We start from the raw sequence: 17,636 nt of genomic DNA, 5'->3' as shown, positions 1-17,636 counted from the left end.
CTACTTTAAGCAGAAAACAGGATTCCTTCCAACACGTGCCTCAGAGATATTTAAGGATAAGCTGTTTACATGTGCAGCCACCGTTTTAGAGGAATATTACCATGTCAAAAATAAATTAAAAGACGCTAAATAGCAACAGGTTCTAATTAGAATAATTTTTATGATGAATAGTGCCAGAATATGCTGCCTATACTTGATGTTTTAATCAGTTAATTTTATTTTCTTTTACTTCCGAGCAGATGAATCATATTTTAGTGTGGAAGAAGAAATAGTTGCAGGACTTCATGGTTGTCGAATGGTGATTATTGATTTGCTGTTTTCTTCTTTAACAGGTAATATGATGAAATGACTGCTTTAGGTTGTTGCTTGACAAAAGAAAAGGGTTTAGTCAGATAAGATTTAGCAGCTGCGTTTGCTCTTCCACTCTTTGTCAAGTGTTGGGTGTGATGCACATGGTTGTTTTTTTACACACTGAAAGATATTTATCTGGTTTCCAAATGTTTTAAGAACAAAGATTTTTACTAAAGCATCTTGTTTTCTGACTTGTCTGCTTCATGCGGACTACCACGTAGTCTGAGGTTCACAGAGGATGAACAGCTTATAAGTTCATGCTGTCTCTGACCTGTGTTTAACTGTTTTCCTGCTCTATGGCTTACAAAATAGCTGCAGCAGCTCTTGTGTAATAGTACTGTGGACATGCAGGCAAAAATGTCAAAAGCGTTTTACTCGGAGAAGAGAAACCCACAACATCTGTTGCATTTGGCTTTGAGTGTTGAGTTTTTTTGTTAAAACCAGGCAGGTGACATTGCTGAGTGACACTGACATGTCCCCTCCTGACAGCGCTGAGGGTGTGTAGAGTCACATGGAGGTTACATAGGACTGTTTTACTGGCTCTATGCAAACACTGCTGCTGTCTGCAACGCTGCCGTCTTGCCCTGAATATCCTTGGCTCAGTGTCAAACTTAAACTGGTGGATTATTTGTAGTTGTTGCTGAAATTAAGTGCACTTTCCGGCCTTAAGCCTTCTTATATCTATTATGGATTAGACATATTGGCATGGATAATCCTTTTCATGTTTCACCGATAAAGCATTTTTACCTGGTGTAAGATTTCATGCCTGCAGTCCAATTTCAAATTAATCCTACAAAGAATGAAAACGTGAGATTGTCAATGCAGCGGCGCTCTACGTTTATTATGCAAAGATGCTGTATCTCCAGTCAAAGCTTACTTAGTGATGGTGTTTTCAGATCTAAACACAGAAAAACAACAGTAGTACCACTTCCAAGCAGATGGATCACCAATTTAAAGTGTGTCTTCAAAACTGAATAAACCAGAGTGGAAGTGGAAACTTCAAAACATGCACAACAATTAAGTGGGAAATGTCAAACTAACATGTTATAATCAGTCCATGAGACCTTATTTTCTACAGTGAGAAATGATAAAGGTGTGTCACCTGTTGCTCATCCACCTGAAGTGGTTTTACACTTGAAACCTCACCGGTTGAGCACGTTCTGTGACTCTGAGTTGTCACATGAGTATCTTATGATGCTGAAGCCGGCATTCATCTTTATTTGGCTCCACGGAAACAAAACATTTCGGCCTTCTTCAAATGAAACACTCTAGGCTTTGACAGTTTGAGCAGCAACATAAATCATCACCATCTAATATTTAGTCTCTGTTTAGTGTGTCTGCTTTAGGATCATTTATTGCACCTGCATGTATGGTTATTAAATATCTGATTATCACAAGTTATTATGCAAATGCTGCGTTAATAATGTGATGCTTTAATGTAAGTGCTGTTTTCTTTTTTCTGTAAATTATAGAATGAAGAAGTGGGTCAGCCATGTTTCACAAGATGATTTCACAAAAATGCTTTACTGCCTCAGGTGAAATCTGCCACATTCTTCTATTATTTAGAGAAACTGGAATTTTCATAAGGAAAATTTAATACATCAGATGCAGAATAACCACATAAAATACATTAAAGACACTAGTGTATCCACTTAGATTTTAAAAGAAACAGTTTCATGCTTTTAACATAAAAAGGAACTGAAGTGAATGAATTCAAATGCTGAAGGAGAAATGATTCATTAGTCATCTTCAGCACTAATTGAATAAATACATGCAATACGTCCAAGTATGTGAAATGTCACTGTATGATTCATTTAGCTGACATGAAATGACAAAAAAAGAAGAAAAGGGGATTTTGAGGTAAACAAAGTAAAGGAAAAGTGTTACGTTCTAAGGTGTGTGTTTGTGTGTCGGTAAGGTAGATTGTGTTCTCTCTCTTTTTTTTTTCTTTTTTCAGATTACACCCAGTGGAGGTGGCCAGGTGCACCTGAGGCTCCTTTACAATCAGCGGGGAGTGTAAAGCCAAGCCTAAAACTTCACCCTGATCGGTGAAGTCAGTGGGCCAGATCAGGAGCTAGAGTGCCGTGTTGGTGTCTCGTGGTCTACCTAAAACCAATAGTGATGTGCTTAAAGGACTTTGATATAGTGGGATCAGCTTGATAATTAGAAGCTCGCTTTGTGTTGGATTGTGGTTTTGTTTCTTTTTTTTGTAAATAAACCACTTTTTTGCTACATGATCAGTTTTCCTGCCTTGTTGACTGGTTTTCTTTATATTTGTTTCTCCCCTCATCCTCTAGTCTCCGGGGATGTAACATATTTTGGGGGCTAGTAAAGAAAAAAATGCATTTATCGATGAAAGATAACAGTAAATGCCAACTAAAGCCACTCTCTGAATTCACTGTTTAACTTTATTACAGGCTTAAAGCACTGCAATTCAGTCTCTTCACTATATATGCAATCTCGTTGTACACTGTATAATGACAATAAAGCACATTGTATTCTTCTGTTCTATTGTTTACTGTGCATTTTACTGAATCTTGACTCCTGATTTAAGTTATTCAGTAGCAGAGGGCTTTTCTAGTGGCCAGTTAGCTAAATGGACATACAGATGCCATTTAGGGTTGAACAGTTAATTGATTTCAAATCAAAATTGTGAGTTTCTAACACAAATCACAAAGGCTACAGAGATACACTATATTGCCAAAAGTATTCGCTCACCCATCCAAATAATCAGAATCAGGTGTTCCAATCACTTCCATGGCCACAGGTGTATAAAATCAAGCACCTATGCATGCAGACTGCTTTTACAAACATTTGTGAAAGAATGGGTCGCTCTCAGGAGCTCAGTGAATTCCAGCGTGGAACTGTGATAGGATGCCACCTGTGCAACAAATCCAGTCGTGACATTTCCTCGCTCCTAAATATTCCACAGTCAACTGTCAGCTGTATTATAAGAAAGTGGAAGTGTGTGGGAACGACAGCAACTCAGCCACCAAGTGGTAGGACACGTAAACTGATGGAGCGGGGTCAGCGGATGCTGAGGAGCATAGTGCCAAGAGGTGGCCAACTTTCTGCAGAGTCAATCACTACAGACCTTCAAACTTCATGTGGTCTTCAGATTAGCTCAAGAACAGTGCTTCAGCAGAGAGCTTCATGGAATGGGTTTCCATGGCCGAGCAGCTGCATCCAAGCCATACATCACCAAGTACAATGCAAAGCGTGGGATGCAGTGGTGTAAAGCAGCCACCACTGGACTCTAGAGCAGTGGAGACGCCTTCTCTGGAGTGACGAATCGCGCTTCTCCATCTGGCAATCTGATGGACCAGTCTGGGTTTGGTGGTTGCTAGGAGAACTATACTTGTCGGACTGCATTGTGCCAAGTGTAAAGTTTGGTGGAGGGGGGATTATGGTGTGGGGTTGTTTTTCAGGAGCTGGGCTTGGCCCCTTAGTTCCAGTGAAAGGAACTCTGAATGCTTCAGCATACCAAGACATTTTGGACAATTCCATGCTCCCAACTTTGTGGGAACAGTTTGGAGCTGGTCCCTTCCTCTTCCAACATGACTGTGCACCAGTGCACAAAGCAAGGTCCATAAAGACATGGATGACAGAGTCTGGTGTGGATGAACTTGACTGGCCTGCACAGAGTCCTGACCTCAACCCGATAGAACACCTTTGGGATGAATTAGAGTGGAGACTGAGAGCCAGGTCTTCTGGTCCCACATCAGTGTGTGACCTCACAAATGTGCTTCTGGAAGAATGGTCAAAAATTGCCATAAACACACTCCTAAACCTTGTGGACAGCCTTCCCAGAAGAGTTGAAGCTGTTATAGCTGCAAAGGGTGGACCGACGTCATATTGAACCCTATGGATTAGAAATGGGATGTCACTTACATTCATATGCGAGTCAAGGCAGGTGAGCGAATACTTTTGGCAATATAGTGTATATCAGCCTCAACTTTATGGTCACTGACAGGTGAAGTGAATAACATTGATCATGTTATAATGCAGCGTTCTGATGGGAAACCTTGAGTCCTGACATTCATGTGGATGTTTGACATGTACCACCAACCTAAACATTGCAGGTCAAGTAACCCCTCAAAACCCCGATGACAACAGCAGTTCTTGATGCCAGTTGCCACCCTCAGCAGGACAATGCACCCCAACAAAACTGCTCAGGAGTGGCCCAGGGAACACGACAGAGCAGTGCTGTTCACCCAGGTTTCACACTCCCCAGATCCAAATCTTACTGAGCGTCTGTAGGATGTGTCATGATAAATCTGATCTAGGCAGGTCCCACCCTGCAACTCACAGGACCCACTGAATTCACTGCCACCATCCCAGTGCCACAGGACATCCTCAGAGGTCCTGTGTCCATGCCCCACTGGGTCAGATGAGTTTTAGCTGCATTAAGGGGACCAACACAATGCTAGGCAGGTGGTCACAATGTTATGCCCGATCGGTGTATGTCATGCAGCGTCGGACTTGTCTAAGTTTAAGCTGTTATGTCGGTGATAATACAAATTCCTGCCGTCCTCCTCGTGTGACAGTCACACTTTTTATGCTCTCTCATGTGATACCAACCCTTCACGTGTTTCAGATCTGCTGTCATGGTGAATATTGAACTGAAGCTTGACTTTATTATTATTTTTTCAATCACAAATCCAACATGTCTCCCACCTGAACAACAGAACAGGACTTTCACTCTGGAGTGGGCTTTGATTCGGTGTGGGACCATCATGTTTAGTTGCAGTTGACTCAAAGCTCAAGTAATTTAAGCGGTCTGAGAGGAGACTAGATGTCTGTACCTCCTTTTAGAAAATGTACCCTGTGACTGAAATTCCAGCCAATCAGAGGGCTTTTCACACAGATCAGTTGAGGGAGAACAAACGGCAACAAAGTCCTTTGTTGGAACACAACACAGGATATATGTGGAAGATTTCCACACAGGAGAATGAGCTTCCAACCCTGTTCCACAAGTAGAAATTGGCATTTGCATATACATATAGTTTTTTGGCCTTTTTCCAGAAGTATGTCTCCAACAACTTTATAATTCAGTTTTGATTGTTTTTTTTTTTTTTTTTTTTTCATTTTCAGTTGCTGTGTGGTTAGCTTTAGGCATCAAAACTATTTAGCAAAGTTTCGGAAAAGGTCACAGTTTGGGTTGAAATGGACCCTTTTTAAAATGTTGGCTATATGTTAAAGAGTTACATTCTGCATTAAGCTTGTTGTTCTATTTTTTATTTTTTGTAGGTATCCTGAATGATGAATCCATCTAAACAGAGTGACAGTGTTGACATCACTACCTTTCTGTAACGCTCAGAAACCACGAGGCGACCACCTAATACGGTTGGTTTTCTGTTGAGGTTGGGCTGCTCAAACCAATTCACAAAATGTGTCTGAAATATTTCAGTTACAATATTTTAGCCCAATCATAAAGCTGTGATTAAATTTAGATGAAACTGAGGTATTCAAATTACAAATCTGCATCTTTTGCCTGAATGCATGATATATTTTAATGCTAAGTTAAATGTCCCCCATTACCAAGTGGCACTTCCATCAAACAGGGTGACAGATTACACTTATGTGAATATTATTTGTTTTTAAACCAAACTTTTAATTTGGCTTCATTGCTAATGAGAATCCCTTTTAATGAAAAATTAATGCCATTTTAGTTGGCAAACTTTGTAAAACTCCCACTAATCCCAAGCAGTGCTACACTCTACTGTTTTTCTAATTTATCATTATTTAACACAATTTATAACATGTTCAAGAAGTAATTTCCAACGAAGAAGAGATTTATTTCTGCCATCATTTATAAAATTGTTTCTAGTGATTTCAGCACATTTGTATCTTTATGTATGTGTTTGTTCAGTTGTTACTGAAAAATTATAGGCGACTATAAATTGTATATTTACTTTGTTAATGATTCTGCTCCCTATTATGTTTTAAAATGCCAAAGCAGTAGCTTCAAAATCAAGCTTTGCAAGTTTAGTAATATTTAAACTCAATAATGTATCTATAGCAACCTATAAAGAGCAGCAAGAGCAGCTCTGATTGGCTGTTTTTTAAATGTGGTTTGATGCTGTTTGCTGAAACACATAGAAAGCAGCTGCCGGCTGGAACAGCAGCCCTCCTTTAGTTTCATTAAAACTGTCACTGTACTGAACCACAACAAGGGAACTGGTGATACTATAGCAAAACACAAAAGGTTTGTGAGAGTAGTACACTATTAAAGGGAACCAATCAGAAGTGTAAGTAAAAAAAAAAATGTAATTACGCACAATTGTACAAGCAAAAGCATGTGAATCCTCTAAAAGTGCATTTCCAAAAAGAAATTAGATACAACACAAGTTAAAAAAAATTCAAGATCAAATAAAAGAAAAACAGAAACCTGCTTTATGAAAAACAATGCATTCAAATTGAATAAACTCAATTTGGCTTTCCAATTTTGTGTTTTATACTCTAATGGAGACTTCAAAATTTCCAAAAGTATTAGATACTGCTCTCATAATATATAGATATAATTAGAATAATACTGTCTAGATTATTATGTCAAGACAGTAATGATTAAAATGATTTGAAGGAGATTGCATACACCCCACTTGCAGCATTTTCTCCACAGTGTAAAAAAAAATTGAACTTATGAAAAATCTGGCTCCCATTTCCCAGATAAATGAATGTCTAGTAACAGTGTTTGTAAGTGTGGACTAATGGGAATTGCTGAGGTTAAATTGTTTGAACAAGCAATTCTTTTTCTGTGGGTTCCTTTTTGCTTTCCAATTAATCTGATGCAGATGTTTTTTTCTTTTTTTCGGAAAAAGATAAAAAATTGAAAACTAAAGAAAACGTCACTTCTTTTTAAATTATGTCTCACTAATGTACAAAAAAAGCTAACTAATCACTGAACTGACCAATAAAAAAGCAATCTACACACACAACCAATCAATAACGTTAATTTTGCTGACGTAAAAATTCCCAAGAATAAAGAACAAAAGCTGCTGTTGCACTAACAAAGTGGTCGTGTGTGTGTCTGAAGTCACCTGCCTGGTTCACTGAGGCTGTGTGACATCTCCAGACCTAATCTGCATCATCCTGAATCGCAGTCGCATGATGAACCATGTGAGACACAAAGATGCTGTGTGACAAAGTAAAACCTCTGTGCCCTCCTCACTGCTGCTCAGGGTTATCTGGGAGTCACATCACCTTCAGGAGGTTACTGCAGTGTTCTGTCACCAGCAAACGGCCGACTGCTTGACGCGCTCATATCTCTGCGGCATCTGGCTGCAAGTGTCTTTTCTGTAGCTGCCAAGTGCGAAGAATTTCCTGTCTGGTTGGTCACGCTCTCCAGGTGGCTCCAGATGAATCAAATCAAAGAGCAAACGGTTTGACTGACGTTTTATTTTCTTAATTCAAGCCAAAGAATTTTTGGCACACAATTATTGCATAGATCGGGCTCTAAAGATCAGTTTCAAACAGCTGGCTCATCTTTCATTCTGTCAAGGATTATAAACAGATAAGTGTGCTACAAAGGAAGTGAATCATGAGAAGGATAATTGGCTGTCATGAAATCCATCTTTCAGAGGTGTGAAAAGAGTAATTATTTGATGTCATTTTAGTTTTTGCTTAATTTTCCAGACATTGATATGAAAATTTCTTTCGGTTGTGTGCAGATGTTCGGCTAAAACTGTGCAGATGATGGAAAAGAAACACACAGACTCTAATACAGTTCATAGTGCTGCAAAGAGACATGCGTCATTTGAATTTTTTTTATCCTGACTGTAACAGTCCAGTAGTTACTTAGTTTTGGTGCCCTGGTGGGAGGTGTCACTTACAGTACTGAGAAGACAATGCCGAAGCAAAGAAAAGGAAGACAATCGACCAGTTTTGTTTGTTTGAATAGCTGTGGCTAACTGATCTGTGTCTCACTCTCCTGCAGAGTGACAGCAGCTCTTAGTATCTGCAGCGAGATCATTCCAGTGCTGTGGCAGAGCATACCACACCATGTGACAGAGGCATTGCTAAAATACTTTCAGCAGATAAGATCTGAAGCCTCCATACAGCTCCACTGTCACATGTTCAACCACTCAAGGGCTGAAATATTTTCAGACGACATTGTATCATTTCTTCATCAACTGAGTTGAAATGATAAACATTTTACTGACAGCTATTCATTCCATCCGTTGTGCAACTTGTTTCATAAATATTTTTTTCTATATACACTGCAGATGGCCTGATCTTTACCTGTTGCATTCATTTTCATTAATATTGTTTCTTGTTTCCCTTGTGGTGTATCACCTGCATGAATGCTTCCTCTGACAGGGCTTAAAATATGGCCTTTTGATGGAGCTGCATTCTTCTTTAATGCCACCCTGCTGCCTGACGGAGAACTCAGGAACTCTGCAGCAGGGTTTCCATCGTCCGATGAGGACAGAATGGTCCCTAATGTTACCTTTCAACTGCATGTCAAGGATAATTTGTTACTGACTGTTTAATGATATATTGAGAACAATGTCAGAACAGAAAGCAACAGAAAACAATAAAAGAAATGTACCGGTTAACAGCAAAATTTACAGCACTATACACAACTGTCATACAATAAGTACGTAGCATTTGAACATAATTTTAACGTGATTTTTTTCTTAAACAGAACCACATAAGGACATTTGAAATTAACTTTACTCTTGCATAGTTCATCATGCTGTTCAGACCTGGTGATTGTGGCTAACAAAAAAGTGCACAAAGTAAGACTGAAGATCTGAAGTGCTGCAAGATAACTAACAAAAAATGAAATACTTGATCCCACAGACAAGACTGAGCCAAAATATTCTAATACTGCCATTTGATGTGACTCTGAATTACACAAAACAGCCTGTCCTGGCGCTTTTATTGGTTTCTGACTCTCTGGAACGTGGAGAAAAACTGTAAAATCCCCTAGAAAACACTGCATTTCTCAATTATCTCTTAACTAAATAACAGACATCCATCAGCAACAACACTAAACTACCTGTCTCACATTGTGCAAGTTTAGGGGCAGAAAGGACAAGATGCTATCTGACTGACGTGACTCACGAAGTTAAGATGAAGTTCAATAATTCTTCTAGCAGCAGGATGTCACATCATAAATAAGGAGATAATGCATGACAAACATTACGTGCATTTCAGGTACACAGTATTTCAAGAATTCTATTGATTTCCATTTCATAACTAATGTTATATTTTTTCACTTTGAGTCACTGAGCCTCCACAAAGTTACTCAAATAAAAAAGAAAAAGCAAATTTTTTTCTGTATCTGCATCTATGCCAATGTCTCACTTTATATTCAGTTTAATCCTTCTTTATTCAGCATCACTAATGTCTACTTGTGATTGCCAAATTTACATTACCACCTTTCTCATACTCCTGCCAGTTCAGCTTGACACAAAAGAAATTGATTATGCTTTGCTTTAAAGTTTTAGTCAGGCTATTTAAACGCCATTGGTGTACAACTAAACTACACCAGACAGCGTAGTGGAACATAAAACCGTGTGATGATCCTGAAAACACAAAAGCATAACTCAGTCTGTCCTGATGTCACACATGCAAGCAAAAATTTCCTACAAATATCTTTAACCTGCTAATTAGAGACAGTTAATCTGCACTAATAGTGTCTGATCTACTAAAGTTTAGTTGGTGTGTATAGATTGAAAAGTCTTGACATCCTATAATATTATCAAAGAAGAAAATCTCAATTCACGTGGTGTTACATAATATGCTGGAGAAGGAAACCTGATATAATCTAGAATGTTCTGTGTGTCAATCAAATGCGACACAGCCCTCGAGGTGACATAGTGACAAATCCTTCAGCTGGTATCTCTTTTGTTAGATCATTGTAGATAATCAGAACGAAAAATGCGCAAATAATCAGTTGCCATGTGAGGAACTGAGAGGAAACCCGTGCATTCTCTTACTGTTACAGAAAGTTTCAGCTCGAAACACTATCATGTACATTAAACTGACCGAACAGTGCTTTACATGTGACTAAAGATTGCAGAGTTTCAGTGTAATCAGGCGAAGTCATCAAGGACTTTGCAAATATGGTGAACTTCCTAACTACTTTACATCCCCCAAACTGTTAAAGAAGGTAAAACAAGATCCTTCACACTCATCTACAGCAGTGTAACAATGTTTTCAGTATAAAACTGTAAATGGACACACTCATGTTTACTTGCTTCATTGTCAGCAAACGGACTCTTTTATAAGTAATAACAGTTTAAATTAAAAGACTAAATGAGTGGAGAGACAAAAAATGCAGATGCTTCCACACAGGTGCACTGCATCCTACAATTAAGCAATTAACGTCCACTCGTGCTCTGCAAACAATGTAGATCAGCCCAGTGGGTTCTGAATTTGTATCATGATGGAAGAACAAGACTGCTCAACTGGTTAATGTTTAAATGTTTGGGATCAGTGACATCTGTGTGTGGAGTGGTGAGAAAAACATCAGTAAAATGGGTCTGAAATTGTAGTAGAAACATTTGATGATGGTGATGCATTAGTGTGATATGTAAGAAAAAGCGAGAGAGAAATTCTCCCTCAGACGACTGCAAATGTCAACGCAGGGTGTGATCAGACTCAACAAGAACAGTAAGTCAACAATTACAGAGAGGAATGTTATAGTAGGGCTGACTTAATTATAACAATGAACGCACAAAGGAGAGTTCAGTGCTGCAAAACCCAGAGGTACTGCTCTGCACAGATGTGGAAACAAGCAATGCGGTCAGATCAGTCATCCCTCACCAACCGTACAAGGCTGAATGCTTTGCTTCTACATTAAGGGGATCCAGTGGCTGTGTTGTGCTGTGGTAGGCATTTTGCTGGAATGGTTTGGCTCCAGTTGTTCCCTTAGAGGGAAAAGTTCTCTGCAAATCAATAGAAAGTTGTTCTGAGTGATCTACCTTATAATATATTGAGCCATTTCTATCCTGATGGGAGTGGTTTCTTCCAGGAAGACAATACCTCCATCCAAAGGGCCTGAGGGGTCACTGAGTGGTTTGATGAAAATGATGCGAATCATATTCTGCCTTCACACTCAGCAGATCTCAACCCAGCCGAACACCTACGGGAGATTTCTGGAACAATTTGTTCAGCGAGTACCATCATCAAAACACCAAATGAGGGAATATCTTTTTGAAGAATGATGTTTTTCCCCTCCAGCAGGGTTCCAGAGACTTTTACAATCAATGCCAAGGAGCACTAAAACTGTTGTGTTGGCAGGTAGTGGCGCAACACCTTACCAAGACACTTTATGTTGGTTTTGTTTCTAATTTCTCACTTGTCTGTACGCTGCTGAGAAGGACCTAAGTAGCAGGTATCCATTCCACAGAAACATACTGTTGTGACTTCTCATCAAAGTCCTACATACCTAATGGCAGGATGCCAGTCTGGTGATATTTAGTTTTTAAGCCTGACTGACAAGTGTGTTCATTCAACACCAGTTACTTTCACAGAGCACATAGCTGCCGCTCAGAAATCATTTCTAATAGAGGACCGAGTGAACACCGTTCGCCAGTCATCACCTCAGCTTCAGTAACAGATGCTGAACGTCTTTACACAGTGGCCTCATGTTGACTGTGTGTTTGACTAAGCTGACCCTCTGGGACACGGGAACATTTGGTGACTATGGCTCCTGGTTGTGACATCACAAAACATATCAAATTATTCCTCATCAAATGACAGCCCTGCGTCTTTTCAGTCAAGCGTTCAATATATGCAGAGATTACATTACTTCCTGCTGCCTGTTCTGGGAGTAAAGTCACCTGCTTCAGCAGCAAGAGCAGCACCTGAGGGGGCGTTTACCCCGTAACAGGTAGGATGAGCCTACACCTTCCTTGTGAGTGGTGGAGTAGGTCACACCCCAGAGCTGCATGTATGTATATAAAGATGCTGACACAGTGCAGGAAACCACAGCAGAATCTGGATCTGACTGAGGAGTGATCAGAGCATCATCAAGAGAAAAGCATCACCATGGGGAACTGTTGCGAGAGGGCGGGTAATTTCTTTGGACCACAGAAGAACACCAATGTGCGGGTCAGTCTGCCGGCCGTCTGCTTCGTCTGGCAGATTGCTATGATCATTCTGTTTGGAGTTTTCATCCGCTACGATGACGAGTCAGACGTCAGACTCTGGATACAGCACAAACTGGACCACAACATCACCAGTGATATTGAAAATGACTTCTACTTCAGATACCCCAGTAAGTATAACAACAACCAGCCTCTAACAGTCTTCTAATAAATGCAGGTGTTACTTTTACTGTGTGTTTCAGGAGATACACTCATATGTTTGTACTTTGTCAGTGAGACGGCTGGTGTTTTTCCACTAATGACAAAAGAGTGACTCTGAATTTCTAGTCATTACTGCTGCAGCATTTTTCTCCCATCTTCCCTCCTCTGTTTATGTCTTTGGCTCCTTTTCACTGCTAGAAAATTGCTATGCCTTAAAATTATATTCGCTGAAAAGTCAAGGCTCATGAAAACAACATGAATTTTGATGTAAGGAGGCTTTTATCCAACTTCAAACTAGACTGTGACAAATTTAAGAAAAGTGCTTTGAAAAGCTCCACTTTTTATGAAAGGATGCCTTTTTTCTTGCGTGTGACAATAAAAAAATCACAACATCATAATACAAATTTGAGATTTTTCTGGACAACTGTCTATCCAATATGTTGCAACATGACAAGGAAATTTTCCAACTGCAAAGCTTTTAACTTAAAAAATCTCAGCATACAAACTCCAATGAAAGCAGAAATCTATAATTACCAAGAAGCCCACACTGAAGTTAGTGAACGTGAAACAGAAATTAAAAATGCAACAGAGATTTTTTTTTTTTTTAATGTAGAGTTGTTTTACTCAGTTATTTTACAAATGTAACTCACTGCATTTTATTGCCACCTGTACAGGCTTCCAGGACGTCCACGTCATGATCTTTGTTGGGTTCGGCTTCCTCATGACCTTCCTGAAACGCTACAGCTTCGGCGGCGTGGGCTTCAACTTCCTGATTGCCGCCTTCGGTCTGCAGTGGGCTCTTCTCATGCAGGGCTGGTTCCACTCCCTCGACTTAACGACGGGAAAAATCAGCATCGGAGTTGAGAGGTGAGTGTTCTCCCTGCTGCTGTAGGTGTGGTGTGCAACAATGAAACCACACCTATCACCCCTATCAAGGATCTTTGCAGGCTGACAGAAAGATCTGACTGACATGTTTTGTTACTTCCTTTGTTCCTCATAGTCTGATCAATGCAGACTTCTGCTGCGCCGGCTCTCTGATTGCCTTCGGTGCCCTCCTGGGGAAAGTCAGCCCTGTCCAGCTGTTGGTCGTCACCTTGTTTGGCGTCACACTGTTTGCTGTGGAGGAGTACATCATCCTCAGCCTCCTTCATGTGAGTCTCACCAATCACAATCAGCCCAGAGGGACATAATTGTTGTCTGAGCACTGAGAATTCCCCTTCAAACATTGCAGTGTTTGTATTTTCTGCTGCTGCTGTCATCTATTAACAACAGTGAACTGCTGTGACTGTTCCCACAGTGCAGAGATGCTGGCGGCTCCATGGTCATTCATGCGTTCGGAGGGTACTATGGTTTGGCCATCTCCTGGGTGCTCTACCGACCAAACCTACACCTAAGTAAACGGCTCAACGGCTCCGTCTACCACTCTGATGTGTTCGCCATGATTGGTGAGTGACGGGATCTTTATATTTTATACTTCAACACTTTTTAACCTTGGTGTTTTGTTGAGCAAATCTGCTCTTTTATTTGGATTCATCACGGCAGTGGTTTGGCTGACTTTCTCCTCACAGGCACACTGTTCCTGTGGATGTTCTGGCCCAGTTTCAACTCGGCCATCACAGACCACGGCGACGGACAGCACAGAGCTGCCATCAACACCTACCTGGCCCTCGCCTCCTCTGTTCTCACCACTGTGGCCATCTCCAGCATGTCTCAGAAGAAAGGAAAACTGGACATGGTAAAGCTACACTGCTTAAAAACACTAACAAAAAGCTCAGTGACTCTACAACCAGTAACATCCGAATATTCCTCTAGGCTAATGTGCTGTTTAATCCGACAGGTACACATCCAGAACGCCACATTGGCAGGTGGCGTTGCCATGGGAACAGCAGCAGAGTTCATGATCACTCCTTACGGTTCCCTCATTGTGGGTTTCTGCACTGGCATCATCTCCACCTTTGGCTACCTGTTTGTCACGGTGAGCCTGCAGTTTTCACCTCCTTGTTCTCTGATCAGTTGGAATTCTGTGCTGTGGCACTTTCCCGGAAAATAGAGTCATCCAAAAAAGCAGCCTTATGTTGTATGACAGGGTTATGACACCGATGGTGACTCATCGTACAAGCATTCACTGAATACTTGCAATAAAAACAGCCATGTGAAAAATCAAGCTCGGTGTTGCGACACCTCAGAAATTTATGCCAACATTTATATTGCAAGTGGAGGAGGAGTGTCTTAAAACTGATTTTACAATGAGATACTTCACACAGATTTTAAACAAATTACTTAAACTAAATCTGAAAATTGTAAAATAATTAGACATAGGTCAACAATATCTTTAAAATCATAGCTATGGCCCTGATTACAGATCACTAATTACTGTACAACTATTTATCACTCTCAGCCCTTTTTAGAGCGCGTTCTCAAGCTCCAGGATACATGTGGAGTCCACAATCTCCACGCAGTCCCAGGGATGCTTGGTGGCTTCATAGGTGCTATTGTTGCTGCAGCAGCCACTGAAGAAGTCTACAGCAGGGAAGGGTGAGTGACTCAAACACACATGTAACTTCACATTTTTACTCACTGAATAAAAAACAAACATTTTTTTTCCCTGAGTGCATTTGTTTTGCAATGTTCTGTAACAAAATCTGAAAATCTGGTTATAAATTGTTGCTTTTTTGTCCTGCCCAGGCTCAACATCGTATTCGACTTCACGGGCAGCTTCGCAAACAGATCAGTAGGAACACAGGGAGGCTTCCAGGCAGCTGGTACATGTGTGTCCATCGCTTTTGGCCTCGTTGGAGGAGCCATTGTCGGTGAGTTTGAAACATGTATTGTCTTATACAGCCAGTCAGATTCCTGGATTATCGTGGTGCTCATTTTTAATTCTGGAGTATTTTGAAATAAATTTTACAATGTGACTTTATAGAACTCCATACGCAGTATTTAAAACTAAACATATCCTAAGAGAATATGAAGAAAAAAATGTGTATGAAGAAACAGTGTCACAAAATAACTTTTGTCATTTCTTTGACTCAGTTAAAAGCGGATGTCTTAAAAAAACAGGCATCTGCTTCTGAAATTTCTACAGTGAGGCTGTAGTTACATAACTGAATGTTTTTTTTTAGCATAAAACAGGTTTAACAGGAACATTTACATTGAGTACAACTAAGAAAGCCATACTTATAAAGCCTGTTTGTTGTCTCTTCAAAGGTTTCATCCTGAGGTTCCCCATCTGGGGCGACCCTGCTGATGACAACTGCTACGATGATGAAGTGTACTGGGAGGTAAACAAAAAGCACTTCTACCTCTAAATAGTTTCATTTCCCTTTAATATTTTGATATTGATAAGTTCCAGGTTCACGATCTGACCATGTGTTGTTTTTTATCAGGTTCCTGAGGATGAGGAGACCCTTCCTCCTGTTCTGGAGTACAACAACCATATGATCCACAAGCACCAAGACATGTAAGCACTTTTCACAAATTCACATCCCCATCAACTCCTCTTTCGCATGTATTTCAAATTAATTGTGACTTTTCTTCTTTTTGCTCAACAGATCTGAGTCAAACTTCTCTGTGGAGCAGAGTTAAAGTGGGAAACCAAGCACCTCTGATGCTGATTTTGAACTTGATGCAGCTGTGACACATCAGTAATTTATGAAGGAGCGTCAAATATGATCAATTCTATGAGAAAGGAATGTTTTTGACACATAGATCCTCTGCTACACCTGTTCTACAATATTTACACCCGACACATGCATCTGGCACTAATTAACTGAATAATACAAGTTACTGTTGCAATGATGTTGCACAAAATAAAAACCAAATGTCTTATTTATGCAAAAATAATTCTGAATCACAATTTGTGTAACTCCTGGAGTAAATTTTAAACTACTAAATTATACTTCCTTTCTCTTTCATTTTGAAAGCAGCATCATAAGTTTAAATAAGAAAATGCCAGGCACCGAATCCAACCTGTATAACGAGAAGTGAAAGAAAACATGTTTATCTAGTCTAAGTTGAATTATAACGCAAGGTAGAACATAAGCTATTGTTATGAGTTCAGAAACGCATTACTGTCTACATAAGTGAGAGCAAATCTCACTTTCTCTAGACTATAAATATATATATGACTTCTTTAATGTAAAGCCTTTAGATTGTAGAATGTTATCATTGATAATGTTTGTTGTTTTATTGCTTTTTAATGAAGATAAACAGCATGTTATGTTGTGCAGACATAAAGAAAATGTAGGAATCAAAGGTAGTTGTGCTGCTGATTTTAATTTTTTTTTAATTGTATATTTTAATTTGTTTGTATAGGTCTTTGCAAACTGTATGTACATATGAGCCCACAATTTATCACGCACTATTTGTTTGTTGCACAATATACTTATTCTTATGATGGAAATTATGAGTAACTATAGCAACTATGATACAACCCCACAAATGTAGTTGCTGTGTTGATGAATGTTGCCTCCAATAAACTATATAAATATATATTAAATATGACATTTTTATTAGTTGTATTTTTGACATATTGCTGTTTCAAATGTAAGCATCTTTAAATCACATTTAACTGGATTTGAAATAATAAAGCTATATTGTATTTATTGATGTTCCTTTAAGCTCTATTATTGTTCACATTTTTACACAACATAGTTAAAAAGTTAAAATACTCTTTAATAAGTATGCGGCTTGAATAACTGCAATAAATAATGTGAGAGCTTTCGTCTGTACATTAAAACCAACCTAAATACATTAACAAAGTGCATCAGCATCTTTAGATGTTATACACAGATTGCTACCTTGCCGTAATGAATTAATTAAGATATCATAAATTGATTAAAAAAAAATAATAATAAAGCTAATAGTAATGCATGTAATGCTAATAATACTGTTGATGCTAATACCCATAATAATGATAATAGGAAGAAGAAGAAGAATTAGATGAAGAAGAACAAGAGAAAGAAGAAGAACAAGCAAAGTACTTCACAAGGCAGCAAATTTAAGCCATAAAATCAATTTTAA

General features: G+C 39.3%; 1 protein-coding gene across 1 annotated transcript; it reads left to right on the top strand.

The window, feature by feature from the left end:
* Positions 1-12,290: 12,290 nt before the first annotated feature.
* Positions 12,291-17,218, top strand: LOC111587669 (ammonium transporter Rh type C). The gene is made up of 11 exons (XM_023297722.3): positions 12,291-12,583; positions 13,289-13,481; positions 13,615-13,765; positions 13,912-14,059; positions 14,183-14,349; positions 14,452-14,589; positions 15,013-15,149; positions 15,300-15,424; positions 15,822-15,895; positions 16,001-16,074; positions 16,166-17,218. Exons 1-11 carry the CDS (start codon positions 12,355-12,357, stop codon positions 16,197-16,199), a joined length of 1,470 nt encoding a protein of 489 aa, XP_023153490.1. The 5' UTR covers positions 12,291-12,354; the 3' UTR covers positions 16,200-17,218.
* Positions 17,219-17,636: the final 418 nt, after the last annotated feature.

This window comes from Amphiprion ocellaris, chromosome 1 (genome assembly GCF_022539595.1).
Source record: "Amphiprion ocellaris isolate individual 3 ecotype Okinawa chromosome 1, ASM2253959v1, whole genome shotgun sequence".
Lineage (NCBI taxonomy): Eukaryota > Metazoa > Chordata > Actinopteri > Pomacentridae > Amphiprion > Amphiprion ocellaris.
Note: the sequence above shows the minus strand (reverse complement) of the source record. Positions and strands in the feature narration are given on the sequence as shown.